This window comes from Cotesia typhae, unplaced genomic scaffold (genome assembly GCF_013202065.1).
Source record: "Cotesia typhae breed Kobodo isofemale line unplaced genomic scaffold, CoteBio_Ctyphae contig_48, whole genome shotgun sequence".
In the NCBI taxonomy this organism is placed as follows: Eukaryota; Metazoa; Arthropoda; class Insecta; order Hymenoptera; family Braconidae; genus Cotesia; species Cotesia typhae.
The window spans coordinates 3,722,103-3,738,123 of NW_027423756.1; the positions used below are offsets into that span (position 1 = coordinate 3,722,103).

General features: G+C 30.7%; 1 protein-coding gene across 2 annotated transcripts in view; it reads right to left on the reverse strand.

Annotated features, from left to right (window-relative positions):
- The window catches only part of LOC141529304 (homeotic protein ultrabithorax-like), a 153,087-nt gene that overhangs the window by 91,393 nt on the left and 45,673 nt on the right, over nt 1–16,021 (reverse strand). The window contains exon 2 of one of the 2 annotated variants that reach the window (XM_074245809.1): nt 9,151–9,192. The exons of the other annotated variant lie outside the window; for it this stretch is intronic. Coding sequence (XP_074101910.1) covers nt 9,151–9,192 — 42 coding nt within the window. The remainder of the gene's footprint in view (nt 1–9,150; nt 9,193–16,021) is intronic. 2 annotated transcript variants of the gene reach the window in all.

Here is a 16,021-nt window from a genome sequence, read left to right on the forward strand (position 1 = left end):
TGAATGAGCGCGAACTCACCTCGATTACCGAGACATACTAGTCCACTGGACGACCCTAATTATAACAAGCGTAGGAAGAGTTAAATTAGCGAAAGTATAACTTGTATTTCATAAATTATAAGACTTGCTGATGGTTATTGAAAAAATTCATTTGCCAACTTTTTAAATCAAGAGACGCGGTTGCTGCTCAAGCCAACCACTCGCTCATATATATGTGTAAGCACAACGAGGCTACCGAGTTACTTTACTGGCGTCATTTACGCTTTTGATAAGATTACGTATTACGCATTAAATTAAATATGCTCAATTATTCCATCTTATTAATTATGAAGTTGCTTTAATTTAAGCAATCTCGTTAATGAGTCTTCTTATAAAGGACTAAGGTATGCAACGAAAAAATCTGTGGGCACATTTTTCAATAAATTTCCAATGTATATTTCTGATGAATCGATATTGTTCTTATTTAAGATAAAAAAGTGATATCGAAAAATTAGACAACTTTCTTATTTTCAAATGATCATGAAATTTTTTCTGCACGGAAAAAAGTAAACTGTAATAAATAATAGTCTATTTTTTAATAAGTAATGATCAACTGCTAAAAATTACTATTTCAAAGAGTAAAATCGTGATTTTAATAATCACTATGTAATATTTATCATTTACATTCTACAATTTATTCTTTACATGAAAGAAAATACTATTTCAAACAGTAATATTCGCTACGTGAATGTCTGAAATGTTAAAGTATAATAATCAAGAATTTTGACTTTGATATTAATCATTTTGTATCAAAAAAATGATCGCATGATATGTAAAAAGTATAAAATACAGTTACTAAATTTCTAATACAAGTAGCGTCGATATTTACAAAGTAAAACTATAAAAATTAAACGGAATCCTATTAAAATGATCCTATAACAATTGAGCCTTTAATATTGACATTTAGTGGTCACTAATCGCAATTTTTTATTTTTTGTTTGAACGACATGAGAAAAAATATTTTTAAACATTGGAATTTTATATTTTGTTTTTCATTCAAACATACCAGAAAGAGAGATATGCTTCTGTAGGAAATCGAACACTATGAAGGAAATAATTCTTATGATTTTTTTATTAATTCACTCTTTCATAAGTTACTGAAGACTAAACTTGAACGTATCCTAAATTTTAAGACTTTCTTTCGATGATGGCAAAATTGTTATTATTTAAAAAAAAAAAACAAATTGTTTTTATAGAATACAGTAGTCCAGTAATATAATACAATTTTTATAACAACATTGTATTTTGTCAACATTCAATTCAATCCATTCTGATTAATTGAAAAAAATTATCAACAAAACTGATGCTAAAATACACATAAAATGAAAATATAAATATTATTTATTAGAATATGATATAAAATATCTTTGAATTATTAAGTTTAAGCAAGCCGACTGCATCTATTTTCCATCTGCTTGCGTTTATAGAATAGCGTTTGTATATATATTGCTGACATCTTTATTGTATTGTACACATACAGTACACAGTATACAAAGTAGAGAGTACACAGTTGTAGACTCTGTTTCCTCGTAACTAGAAATATATCCAAGCAGCAGTTATCCCATTACTATCTGAATGTATCTCTACTCTGACGAAACTATGTATTGTAGGCAAAGTTTACGGATGCAGATTGGACCGATATAACTTACAGCCCCATCCGACCAGTCGTGAATCCATTTCCCAACAATTTATTACCGTCCTGGACGAAGAACCGTTTCAAAATTCGCCGACCCGCTCTCATGAGATATTGAGTTACGCGACGAATTTTCGCTCGTTTTTTCGCAATTTATGTCCGCTAAAAAATTGCCTGATGACCATATTCGCACGTTACCTTCAATACCGTGTCACTTTTTCAACCGATCGAGTAATATTTGTCAGGTGAAAATTGAAACAAAATTTACTTTTAAATGTCCAGCATTTCTTGTTCTTTCTTATGTCAATTTTTCTGTTTTTTCTGCTATGTTTACCTTTATTTCCTGTTGATAGGATTTCTTAAAGCAGGTATGTTTGCGGAGGTTGAAAGCAAATGACTTCATGCTTCATTATAGCCAATGAAACGCTTTAACCGCACTGTCAAACACAAACGTAGCACCCAAAAGATCAAATATATCACTGAAATCGAGACATGTTTGGGTGAAACACTTGGTAAAGAAATTATATGCATAGTTGGACTGATAAACTTTTTTAATTTCTTGAATTTGGAATTTATTGCTGATTGAAACATTGTGTTGTTTCTATCAAGCCTTAATTGAATTCTAGACATCAAACATCCATTAAGCCCATGGCAAATCCAATGAAAACTCTCGATTTAAAATTAAATTTATATAAATATGTATTAATCCAAATATATATGTGTCGTACGAACTTGAAAAATTTTTTCTTAAATTCAATCACCCTGACAGAAAAACCATATGAAAACACACAGAAAAAAAAATTTACTTGAATCAAGTAAATAATTTTGAAGAATTTCATTTTCTTGGTTTGAGTTAAAAAATTTTTCAATTAAGAAATTTCACTTGGTTTGAGTACATTTTATTTGATTTAAGAATTTTTTGTCTTGCTTCAAGACAATGAGCTTCTTCAAAATTATTTTCTTGGATTAAGAATTTTACTCTTGATTCGTTAATTTTTTTTTCTGTGCATATTCAGAATATGTAGCCATGCATACGTCTATTTCACATGTGTATATGAAATTTTTCATCTTATTATGGTGCTATATTTATTTCCGTATAAATGGGATGTATAAAAAAATATGAACTTTTTAAAAAATTAGTAAAAGTTAACATTTTATGTTTCTATCTATGATTTTCTGCCTACGGCATTTTCAATGATCAATGAAAATTAAATATTGATGAGTTTAGTTAGAAAAAAAAATTTATAATTTGTGTCCTGTAAAATTTAAAGTGCACTTTCACCGTCAAATTAGGGTGACCTAAAACTTTCTCCTTAGTTGCTATGTTTTAGTCTTAAAAATACTTAAACTCACCCTAAAAAACAGAAAAAAACTTTCACTTTTATTTTAAAAGTTGTAAAACGTGTATTTTCACAGTGTTAAAGAATTAAAGGTATAAATTCCGCGTACTTCAAAATGGAGCTATATAAAAAAAGAAAGTCTAGGAGGCAATAAAAATGTACCTTTACTCATAAAAAAGTAAAAGTTTTTTTCTGTAGTGATTTCGGGATAAAAAAACATTGATATTTCTCTAAAAGAAAAAAAAGACAATAACGTAGTCTTTCACGAATAGATTTGACTTTACGTTAGATTTGAATTTAAGATACAGTTCATATACTTTCATTTGAACAATAACATTCAAATCTAAAAATAAATCAACCAGCGATAAATATTATGATGTGTCATTTTTTTATGAAATCATCTTTTATTCAACCTTTGGTAGATCTCTACTCCCATAGACTAGGCATCCATCCCCTTTCTCTGATGCAGCAAGAGCAGAGTAGGGGATGCGACAATATCCGGTACCCCGGCGTCCGACAACTGATAACGTCGAGGGATGTTTATGCGTCCGTTCATAACCTACCTCGTTTCGTCCAACAACCACAACCCTTGTAATTCATCAAAAGAAATCCGAAATCTAACCAAAAAAAAGAAAAAAACAACTAAGAAAACTACACAGCAGAAAAATATAAATTACCCGCATATAATAAATTTCTTTTATTTTAAATTACTCATCGTTTTTGAAAATTTATTCACTCTCTGTCAGTACTATTTTTTGTTGCATCTTTATTTCCTTCTTTAGTTTTCGTATCTATATGTAAATACAAGTGAGACAATTTTCTCTTCCGGACTGGTGTAATTTAACTGCCAAGACTAAGGGCGTGATGATAAAAAAAAAAGGCGGTTTACCTTCCTTGTTTGCTTGGCAGAAAAATCCATTCTTATAATTCCTACCGTAGCCACCATTTTCTCCACTGACAGATCGAAAATCTATTTGCTAACTTTTGAAAACAATCCATAAATCTATCGTCCTTTTTTTGCCTTAAACATCCGAAAAAATTTTAGTTTTAACTGAAAGTCAGAGATGAGGAAATTTTTGTGCCAATAAAAATTAAAAAATGAAATTTATTGTTTACCTCAAAGGCACATTAATTATTTAAATCTTTATGGTATTATTTAGAGTTGTCTTAGAAAGCTGGAAATTCTTACGCATATAAAGGCGAGCTGAATGATATATTATAGTAGAGATATATTTACGATGCGGAAAGAAAATAGAGAAAGAGAAACAGGAGGAAAAGGAGGAGAAAGAGGAGGATGAGGATGAGAGATACATTGAGCGTGGCTGGAGCGAGGAGATAGCGAGATAGGAATACTGGAGCGTGGGGGAGGGTTGCTTTCGGTGTTTGGGATGAAGTAGGAAAGAGGGTAGGTGGGTTTCGTTCGTTTCTACGTACCCTCAGACGTCCAACGGGTGATCTACGACTCCCTTGAGCATAGTCGAGCGGCATAACTTTTATCTTATACCAGCTCAGCGTGATCTTCGCGAGCTCTAACGTGAGATTCGAAGCGATATTACCTACGCGTTTTATAGTAGTGGAAAATGGACGTATTTTCTCTTTTCTTTTCTTTTATCTTCCCTTCTCTTATTCTCTTTTTCTATCCTACATTCTCGAACGCCACCCTCTAATGCGCAACAGAGGGATGTACGTAAATGGTTAACGCAGCCATTTCACGCCTCAAGAGACATTCAGCTTCGCTTTTATTTCATTCGAATTCTAACCAAATCCAAAAGGAGACACCTCTTCTCTTCTCTTTACAAACACCCAGACATTAGTAGGCTTTCTATTTACTTTCTTATATGAACATGGGGATCAAAAATACGTTATGAGGGCGAAAAAAGGTGATTTACATTTGTATGCTGAAATTTTTTTATTTATCATCGGGTATCAAGTAACATTGCTTTTTTATTGTATTCCACACGACTCAAAGTTTCTCGAGTTTTATGAAATATTACGGATTTAAAAGTTTTTGGGTAAACTTTTCACTAAATCTCACAACCAGAATTTATATCTCAGTACCCTTAATTAATCTTTAGTATTCATAAAAATGAAATGTTCGTACTGTATAAATTACCTCTGAATTGTAGAAAATTGCTTTTGAGAAGGTTAAAATAACATTTTCAAAGATCTTTCAAATTGTTAAGAACAGAATTAAATTATTCATCTAATCATAGATTATCTCTCATTGCGCGTGGGTTCTATATCAAACATCATGTTCAGCAATGAACTGAAATTGTGACCTAATATTGTATCTGAGAGTATCATTTGCGCCGCATCAATACTATTAACAGTAGTTTCTGTCAAAAATCATGATATCATTTTTCTGGCCTTAATTTTTGGAACTTTTACAAGAAATTATGCTAACTGAGTTAAAAAGGAGCATGTATTTGTATTGTTACACGAAAAAAAGAAAACTCGAAAAATTACAATATACAATGTAACGTGGCGCTCCGTGATGAAAACTGGAAAAATTACAGTTTCAGATTGTAATTATTATAGATTTTATAAAAATTACATTTTAGAATGTAATATTTACATTGAAAGCTCTGAAAATTAATATTCAAAATTTGAATTTAGAAAAATGTTATTTCGAATTATAATTTTTCTAGTTTTGAATACGACGGGACGCTTATTAACATTTATAATGAAATTTTTAGAATTTTCTTTCTTCCGTGTATCATTGTGTTATTAAATTTTTTAAAAATTGTATATAGCAGCTTACTCAAATTATATTGTAAATCTTTAGTCATGATTTATTGTACTTTCTTTTTTGAGTATAAAAAAGTACAAAATTTTTCTACAACATGAAAAATGCAATAGTTTTACGATGAGATTCAATTGACAGTAAAAAAATAAAAGTTAAATGCTGTAAATTGTTACACTTATCTTGTTACACTTATATTCGTCAATACTACAAAAAATCTCTGACCTTGTGATAAAAAAATACTCAATTTAGGACAAACCTTATTTTTAAATTTCAGGTAACTACTATAGTCGCAGTTTGACCTAGATTTTCAGGTTTACCTACAAATTGTGAAAAACCTCATCGGAATCTAAAGCCGTCCTTGAATGTATACTACCCAGGGTTCATAGCTATAATTGACCCTTATCACTTTTTTAATCACTTTGTAAATGGTCATTTTTACCTATCCCCCGTGTGATTGTTGCAAAAGTTATTTTAAATTACTCAATACTCATGATTTCCAGTCGTCAAAATGTCATTTTAAGTGTAAGGACGATAATATTAGATGACTAATTGGCTATATAGGGCTTATCAATTGAGGTGCACCTCAAATCGGTTCAGTAGTTTCGGAGCTTATTCAATGCAAACAAATAATCAAATTTTTCTTCTTTATAATATTAGTATAGATAAATAAAATAAGAATGATTAACTGATTTAAAAAAACAAAAAAAAATAAAATAAAGAATAATTGTGAATACTGCTATATGAGTTTAGAATATTAATAAGAAATTTCAAAATTTTTTTAATATAATTAAATCATTATGAAAAAAAAAAAAATTGAACTTTTATAGTACTGTTATCGAAATCTTACAAAAATCATCGACTGATTGGAAACTATAAAAAAAATATCAAAAATTTAATTATTGTTTTTTATTTAAGCTTCTGTCATATTTTATCTTTCAAGTAAAATTATTGGAAAAATAAAAACTTTTTGCAAAAAGTAATTAAAATACATGACATTAAAAAAAAAAAAAAAATCGCAAGCAAGAAAAATATAAAAACCAAAACTTTTGTTTCAACTTTGTTGAAAAATACCGAGAACGGAAATGTTGGTTTTCATAGTTTTGAAAGCTTGAAACATTAATCAAAGCGTCGTTTTATTGTTGCAATATCCATGATTGCTTACACCACGTCACTTACTTAACAAATTGTCCGAGTAATTATTCATTTAATGGATTTTGTACTCTCTATAGTAGACATTTTTGGAAACGGTATTGACAAAAATCTAGCAACCGAAAAATATTCTAGCAAAAAAAAATAGAGGAAAGAAAAACGGAAAGTAGATGAAGGGAGAATATCGATCAGAGGTTGCGAGGCGAAATTACGCCAAACGTTTCTCGATTGTCGATATCGCGACGCGTGGTTATATCGGCCATACGTCGCGCACTCTCACCCTGTAGGAAAGGGGGCGGCAACCGCAGCAGGACTGTCTTCTCGCTCGCTCTATTGCTTGCCATAAGGGGATGGAAAACGAGAGAGCTTGCTCTAGCTACTCCAATTCCCTTGCCTCGACTCGTCGCCTCTTTCTCCCCTCGGCGTCCAATATTTATTGATCACCCCTGAAGGCATCGTTCCTGTATATATATAACGGCGTTTCGATGCACGATATCGGCTGGCGCCCTCCAAAATGTCCGAAAGAAAAAAAATTAGCTTCATAGAGCTCACTATATACTTTATAAACTCACTTTCTTGCCAAAAAAAAAAAAAAAAAAAAAAACCCCTACAGTAATTTATATGTATTCAGGGAGATGCTTTTCGATTGCCTATTGATAAACACTTGTAGTATGTTCTAACTTCTCGCAGTAAAACTTTGGAAATTAAAATTGTGTACACTGAAAAAAAGGTTCACTTGAGGCAGGAAAATTATCGTTTTCCTAAACTTTTTTGGACTAGAGAATTTTTTTAACTGTTTAAGAAATTAAATTATCTTCTTCATTTTAGAATATAAATTCCTTGAGAAAAAAAATCCGAGGTAAAATTTGAAACGGGCTTATGATGATTTATTAAAGATAATTAATGAGCCTCATAAATACCTGTGTCAAAACTAAAAATTGATATATTCCAATTAAATGGTGTTTTTGGATGATTTTTCGATACTACATAGATTTTAGAATTTAATTGCACATCATCATAACTTTGTCTTAATTTTATACCTTTATTAGCATACAAAATAATTTTTATTTTTGCAATAATTTTTTAGAATTGATTTAAAAAAAAATAATAATAATTTTTCGTAAAATACCCTAAAAAAGACATATTTTTTGAAAAAAATTAAGCAAATTGATATAATAATTATGAACTAAATGAAAATCAACATTCTACTTTCGGTTCTTGGTGCAGTATATTTTTTTTGTTCATGTTTGAAATAACCAATTTACTACCCAAAAAAAATATTGATTCAAATTAAAATATTTTTCTTTCTGTAATGATAATTTTTATTGACTTTGTAGCTAAAACTACTTTTTACAATGCAATGAATAAAATAAAGTGCCTTTTATTAAAACTGAGAAGATTTACAATTTCCATGTTACTTAATATGAATTTTTTGTAACTTTTTTATCTTGTAGAATCTAACGCAGCAGTCAAAATTTTCATGTTATCCGTTTTCTTGGCAATTCAATAAAATAGCAATTACTAACATTATACTTGAGTTTCTTTGAACCTTAATAGTATTTTAAAAGAAATATTAAATTTTTTTAAACACCATTAGTACTTTTTGAGTTGATATTTAGTTTAAATAATACTCATTAATATCGATGAATGTGTATTTAATATTCTGATTTCTGCGAGTAAAACTATGATAGCTGACTGCTTAAAAAAATTGCATTTCAAGTTTTCCAGTACATTTAATTTAAAATAAGAATAAATTCTAATTGATAAAGAAGATTGGTCATGAATTAAAATCACATCAAGAAATTGATTATTGTACATTTTACTGATATTTATCATAAAAAAAGCTTCTATAAGTAAGAAAAAAAATCATCTTATTTTTTGTTTCATATTTATTGAGCCGATTAATGTTGATATGTTTTTAATAAAAATATACATTTAATTCTAACGCTAAAAAGTTTAGTAATTTTTCCTGAAATCAAGCTAGCCTTTTTTCTGTGTATCCATCGGGAGAAGAAATGCTATTAAAAAGCAATAATTTGTTCTGCTGAATATAAAATACTAAAATATATAACACAAATAGAAAAAAAAAAAAAAAAACTAATAATAAACATGGATAATAAATAATAAAAAATTCAAGCAAAAAAAGTTTAGAAAATATAAGTAGAGTATAAATATTATGCAAATATAAGCGCAACTAAAATATAGCAATAACGCAAAAATTATTAGTAAAAAGCAAAACTCACCTTGCAACCATGTCCAATGCGGCTTAGCGATATCGTCCTTACCTAAAGCAAAGAAATAAAAACAATAGCTTTAATAAAGTATATCAAATAAATTACACTTTTTTGCGTTTGCTATTTCTTTTGCTAATGCAGTGGAAAGAGAATGAAAAGACGTAAAACTGATCATTTTGAGGCAAGAAGTGAATTACATAACGAAGCTCTACAGTCTTGGTCGTTTAGAAGAAAAAGAAGTCGGTGGTGGTGGTGGAGGTGGAAATGGAGGCAGTGGTGATGGTGATGCAAAAAAGAGGTGCAGCGGAAAGGGTTGAACGGATGGTTGAATTTCCAAGATAAATCAATCCTCGGCGACTTAACGACCACAACGATCACGCGCTCAACGGATAAAAACAGCACAAGTCCCACGATGAAATTCTCTATCCTTCTATTTTACCTTACACCGCACAGTAGTTAACAATTGTTGCAGAAAGCAGAAAAGGTTACACATATACAGACTTTAGTTGTTTTTCTTGAGAGCTACTGAGGGGGTTTATGAGATAGATAGAGCAGACCTTTAGGTGGTCCTAATATATTGAACCATTGGTCGAACACCACATTGTGAAACGCGATAGCCCATCCTGGCTATATTACATGCGCGCATCTTACAGCCGCGGGCCGCTAAATGATCCAGAACACCACTGGGAATCGGTATTGTATAACGCGCCATGATAAGTATATATGTATAGATCTATGTTTGCTAGCTGGAAGCTCGAAGCTGGAGTTGGGATATTATGAGTACATGCCAGCAGTAGTACATGTGAGAGAGCTAGTATGTAAACGGGTGCTATAACTAACCAACCTGATATACGACCTGTTTAGTAGTTCTATATCAGCACCCAGGTCGAGCTCCATCATGCAAATACATCCCTCCAAATCAACCCTCTAAATTGTTCGTTAATGATATTTGAGTTATGTCTACCATCCAAACATTATTTTTCTTTTTAAATATCATCAATCGTCAATATTGCTTTTCGTGATTTACAAGCTTAAACAAAGATTTTCCCAATAATATCTGATATATGTTGCAGCAGTCAACAAAAAATGAGCTTTCATGTTCTTCTATAAATCTTTCTCTTTGATACGAAACAATTGATAGAAACTCATCTAGGATCATGCATGTACTGAGAAAAAAAATTACCAAGGAAAAGAGTTTCAAGAGCAAAAATTCTTTTCAAAATAATTTTCATAGATTAAGAATCATTTTCTTGAATCAAGATTGTTTTTTTTTTTTTTGTAAGCGTTTTTTAATTCTGGATGTTTATACATTTTTATGTATCAATCAATTAAAATGTTACAAGCGTTAGAATAATAATTTAAGGTACTATCTTTTGAAGAACAGACGGTTAAACAGCAATGAAAATAAATAAATGTTAGAATAATGAAAAGCTTGGCTTATTGGTTTGTGAGTAACTTGGAGAATCCTGTAGATCGATGGTTCGCGACAACGCATTGGCGGTGACTGGTTATTAGATTATTGCCGGTATCGACAACTCATGCGTTGCATGCCAATATAGGGTAGTTATAAGGGAAGCTGGGTGGTTACAAGGGGAAGGGGTTGGTGTAACGCGGGCCGTTGGTGAATCTATAGATACGTATACGCACAGTATATGCCACATATATATTCGAATATATAGAATGGAAGAGACGCGGGGTCAAGGGGACTCGATGAAGCATCACAGGGAGAAAACGGAGGAAACAGGATAACGATAACTTACGATCGGTATTAGCTGCCGGCTTGCTTTTGCTGATGGATGCGCTAATTATCAGAAAGCAGAAGTTACAATGTTTCGTGTTACACTAGAGGTATCTATAGCAGCATCATTTTGTGCATTTACTTCAGTTCAATACCTCCATTAATTAGAACATTTACAAATAACCAACTTGTATAATTACAACTTGAAGTTACTTTTGTAATTATTCATTAAAAAATTTTCAAATATGACCATACATAATTTCTTGAGGCCCATCAAGCTAGTATGAACTTGTCCATCATGCATTGACTTATTATTCAAGCAACAAAATTTACGTTTGGTGCTAAATTTGTTGTTAATTAGTTGTCTCATTTAGAATTTTGATGTTTGCTTAGACATCGAGCAATCATCGATGATATCTGTGTAAAATGGATTTTGGTTCTGCTAGCTTAACGACGCTAACTTTTTATGGTTTATAACTGATATAAATATTTACCATATAAGGCCAGATCTGTTAGAATCAGATCTTATCAAGACATATCAGGCCTATTATGGCTTGATCTGATTTTGATTGATCAGAGCTGCTCTGCCAATCTGTTATTATTTTTTATACAGTAAAAAATTTTGTCTCATTCGTCAAAAAATTTTGTGTTAAATATTTAACACTTTTATGTGTAAATTTAACATATTTTGTGTTAAACTAACTCAAAAAAGTGTTCAATATTTAATATAAAAATTTTTAACACAAAATTTTTTGACGCATTGACGCAAAATTTTTTATTGTGAAGGTTTTGATATAATCTAATGCATTTATATTGGGCCTGATATGGTCTAATTTGCTCATAAATAATGTTTTTATCAAAGTGAGTGTCAAGAACGTTTGACAGAGAGAATATAACTGCTAAATCGTCCACTGACACGAAAGTTAAGCTTCAGATATTGAGTTCAAAAATAAAAATCAACTTTTGCAGAATCGTATAGTTTTTTATTATAATTTTTCTTTAATGCACTGATTTTAAAAATGCTAGTTAAATATTACCGAAATCTCTTTTCAACTAATACTTGGTAAAGTTTACTATAATGGGAACCAATTTTTAAATACATTTATGTATATTGTAATTATTAAAATTATATCTTTCACAATAAATAAACGAAAAAAAAAAAAATGCATCATTTTAGGTGCATCCAAGAAAAGTATAAGCTATTGTGTGTTGGATATTTGTTTATTTGATAGGGGTTATCTTCGTCGAACGATAAATTTACAGAGGCCAGACCACAGCTCGCGGTCTAAGCAATAGATATGTGGGACTGGTACATCGATGTGTATAGTATACACTGTATACAGAGGTAAAGGCACGTGGTCGCACTCGATCGGAGACCGAAGGGGAGAAAGAGAGAGAGTAAGGTCGTAATGAACTTGGAGCTTGTTTATTTAATGGGAAATTCGGTGGCGCCATAAAGCTCGTGGAAGAGGGGGTGAAACCTATCAAATTTATGCCTTTGGTTTAGCCGCACTGACGGATCGCAATGCCTCGCCGCACGTGCCTTCACTGGGCAACCTTTCACTCTCTCCCTTGCTCTCGCGGCTGTGGAGGCGTTTTCATGTGTATTTGTATTTACCCTATTGGTAGTCCAATGTAATCCAAGCGGATATATATCCGAAGGGTTGCATTGTGTCCTCTAAGGGGGTTGCTCCGCGCGATCATAGGAGCCAAAATAGTCTGGCGCCTGTTTAGTGACAAACATCACTACATTAGCTCATAAATTAAAATATTTCTGGGCACTAAGAGCTGTCTTTTCCGATAAAGTAAACCCAAGATATTGCCCAGACTTACACAAAATTACATCCACGTTTTGATTATGATATCAAGACTGCACAATATCTTAACTCGAGCCACTAAATCATGCACTTAGTATCTTCCTAATGTCTTTTTTGTACAGTATACCCGAGGCGATGCTTTCGCTGTGAATTTATCACCATATAATTTTTTTTTTTATGCACTATTATGTATCATAACTATTTTTTTATATCTTTGAAAATTATCGCAAGTAATTTGTCATTTTTATTTAAAGAGGACTAAAATAAAATAAATGCAAATCAATAGTGGAGAAAAAAATATAGACTTGGAGACTTATGTTAGGTAAATAATGTAACAAGTAAGTTATACGAAAGAAACTTTATATCAGAGAGAGCCGGTAAAATAAAGCTGATAGTAGAAAGAATTTTGTGAGCAAGTACCGAACTTTCACAAGGACGATGCGTTATCTTTCCTCTTTCTACGACGAGGGAACAATTCTTTGTTGGTGTTAAAACTTTTTCTGCCCATTTCAAACCATCAAGGAAAAACAGTGAAAAGTCTAACGGGCTTCAACATCACAAAAAATTTCATTCTAAAATTTTTCTGTGCTTTTTTTACAAATATTTATTTTTAGCATGTTATAATTTTTGCATATCCATAAAAATGATTTATTGCTTATAAAAATTTACTTCATTTTTTTGCTATTAACCATTGCATGTTCTTAGATTGCGCACCCCTAATATAAGCATACAATGATTATAAAATTGATGCTGCTATGAAACTTATAAATTATTCTCTATCACTTAAGCCAACCCTCTTCTACTTACTTAAGGCGTGATACTGTTCCCGCTAATTGTATCAAGACTGAAATATTTGAATAATCTTTTTATCGTTATGATGCGGTACAAAATTCATTTCAGAAACGTAATCAGGAAATTATTAAGGAACCGAAATTATTTTAATCAAATTTAATACAAATGGTCTGGATAATTTTTTTTATTTTATTTAATAGTTCGCTTACAATTATTGTATGCATATACATACATTCTCAGTTGGCCTTCGCCCATCTATAATTGCATCTGTTTACCAGAAACATATTGACGTTTCGGTGCACGTGTGACTTTGAAACCTTGCGAGCGCTGTTTACTATGCAGTCACGTTTCTCGACTAATAATTTACTTAGGTTGACGCAATGCTTGCGGAAACGCAAAACTTAAATGGATTCTTATGTCACCCAAGATTACCGCGTCCAAAAATAATTACGAATCAAATACGAATCAAGGTTGCAACTCTGTTTTTAAATTTACTTAAGCTTCCAATAATACCCAGTTTGATTTTCATAAATATTCTTATGTTAGGGTAATTAATGTTAAATGAAGCTTGCTGCGGAAGATTAGTCGTATATTCATGTTTGTTATTTTTCAATCTATGATGCCTCATTTTTGACAATAAATTTTTATGTCTAAATACAAAAGTGAAGAGATATAGAATAAAGTAATAAAGTGTTGGACGTGAGAAAAAAGTTAATTTCTTGATTTCTATAAAAGATTAAATGATTATCCGAATTTGACTACATCGAAGAAAAGGTTCACTTGAGCCAAGAAAATATTTTTCTTCCTAATTATTTTCTTGAGCGAAAAAAAAATTTTTTTTGATACAAGAAATTTCACTTATTCCAACAAAATTAATTCTCTTGATTTAAAAAATACGTATCTTGATCCAATAAAATTTGTTTAAATAAAAAAAATCTTCTTTAAGAAAATTCAGCCTCTCGCTCCAAAAAATTTATTTTTTGATAGAAGTAAATTTTAATTAATATTTTTATTGATTAACATGTCAAATGGGAAGATCAAATAATATTGAATCATTTTTTTCATTTAATATGTATAATTGCACGCTAAAATAATATAAAATGGGTATCAAATATCCAAGAGAAAAATTTTCTAAAGGTGAGAAAATTTTTTTTTCAGCTGAAGTAGGTGGCGCTGCTTCCCTAAAGTATCTAAAAATCTTGATCAAGTATAAAAACTTTTTGTTTCAAGTATTTATGATAATTTGAATTAAGAAAAAATTACTTCCATCAAGAATAAAATTTCAAGAAAAATTTTTACTTCGGCCCACACAACTTCGCTCTTCCTTTAGGCACCCGCAAATTTTCTTGAACCAAGAATTTTTTTCTCCTATCAAGAATTTTTCTTTCTGTGTACAAAGCATGTCCTTATAATTATTAGAATGATTTAAATGAATTTCATTTTTTATTTAAATTAGTTCAAGCCAAAAAATTTTGATCGAAGAAAATCATTTATCAAGAATTTCACCGCCTCTTATCAACCAGAAAAGTTTTCGAATTAAATTACAACTTAATTTTAATCAAAAAAATTTCTTTTGTATAAAATTTCATTGCTCGATTTAGGACAGAAAAATTTTTATAAATAATTTTCTTACCTAAAGGTTTTTTCTTTTTAACTAAGTTAAAAAATCAGAGGGTTTAAAAATAGTTTTATTAACGGTTTTGAAAATTTCACATGGCCACTATTTCTCATTGATCTATTTTTTCAATTTTTGAACTTATCTAAAGTATAATTATTTGAAAAAAAAGCTCATCAAAGGTTTCATTGAGCAAGAAATTCCGACATAAGAACCAATAAAGTATATATTTAAGAAATTAACTAAAAAAGCTGGAGTTTTTTTCATCTTGAGATACTTAATTTGAAGAAAAAGAAAAGGCTAATTTATCTTCTGAGGCAGTGGTACGAGGATGGGGACAAGGAATTATTTTGATTATATTGAGGAAGAAATAATTAGGAAGACGTTCTTAGAATCCCTACATTCTTAGAGGGACAATAAAGGGTCTTTCTATCTGAGCTGTAGAAATAGCAAATATCGAAAAGGGTTTTGCAAGGGAGAAACTGTGTGGGGACGATGTTTTATGGTGACGCGTAAGTATCACAAGTATTCCTAACTTTTATAAACCCTTCCTAGAAACAGGGAGATATATACGTTGGATGTTGGAGAAGATGATAGAAAATGGTCGAGCTTGCGGTGGGCGCGGTTATTTTATATACTGCTTCACTATTATATATACTTGAGTACATTGTACGACGGCAAACTAAACATTTCTCCACTTTTATGTAATGTTAAGTAAACCAACTTTTATTTACTGAAATGCTTTATTATATCAATGATAAATTTTTCTTTCGCTTTATATTTTTCTTACATGTATACTATATATTATATTTTCACAAAAAAGAAGAAAGAAATACTTGTCATGCATTATGTTATAATATTAAGACTCTTATTTAATGGGCAATACATTTAAACGCGCACTAAATTGTCGGAGTATGT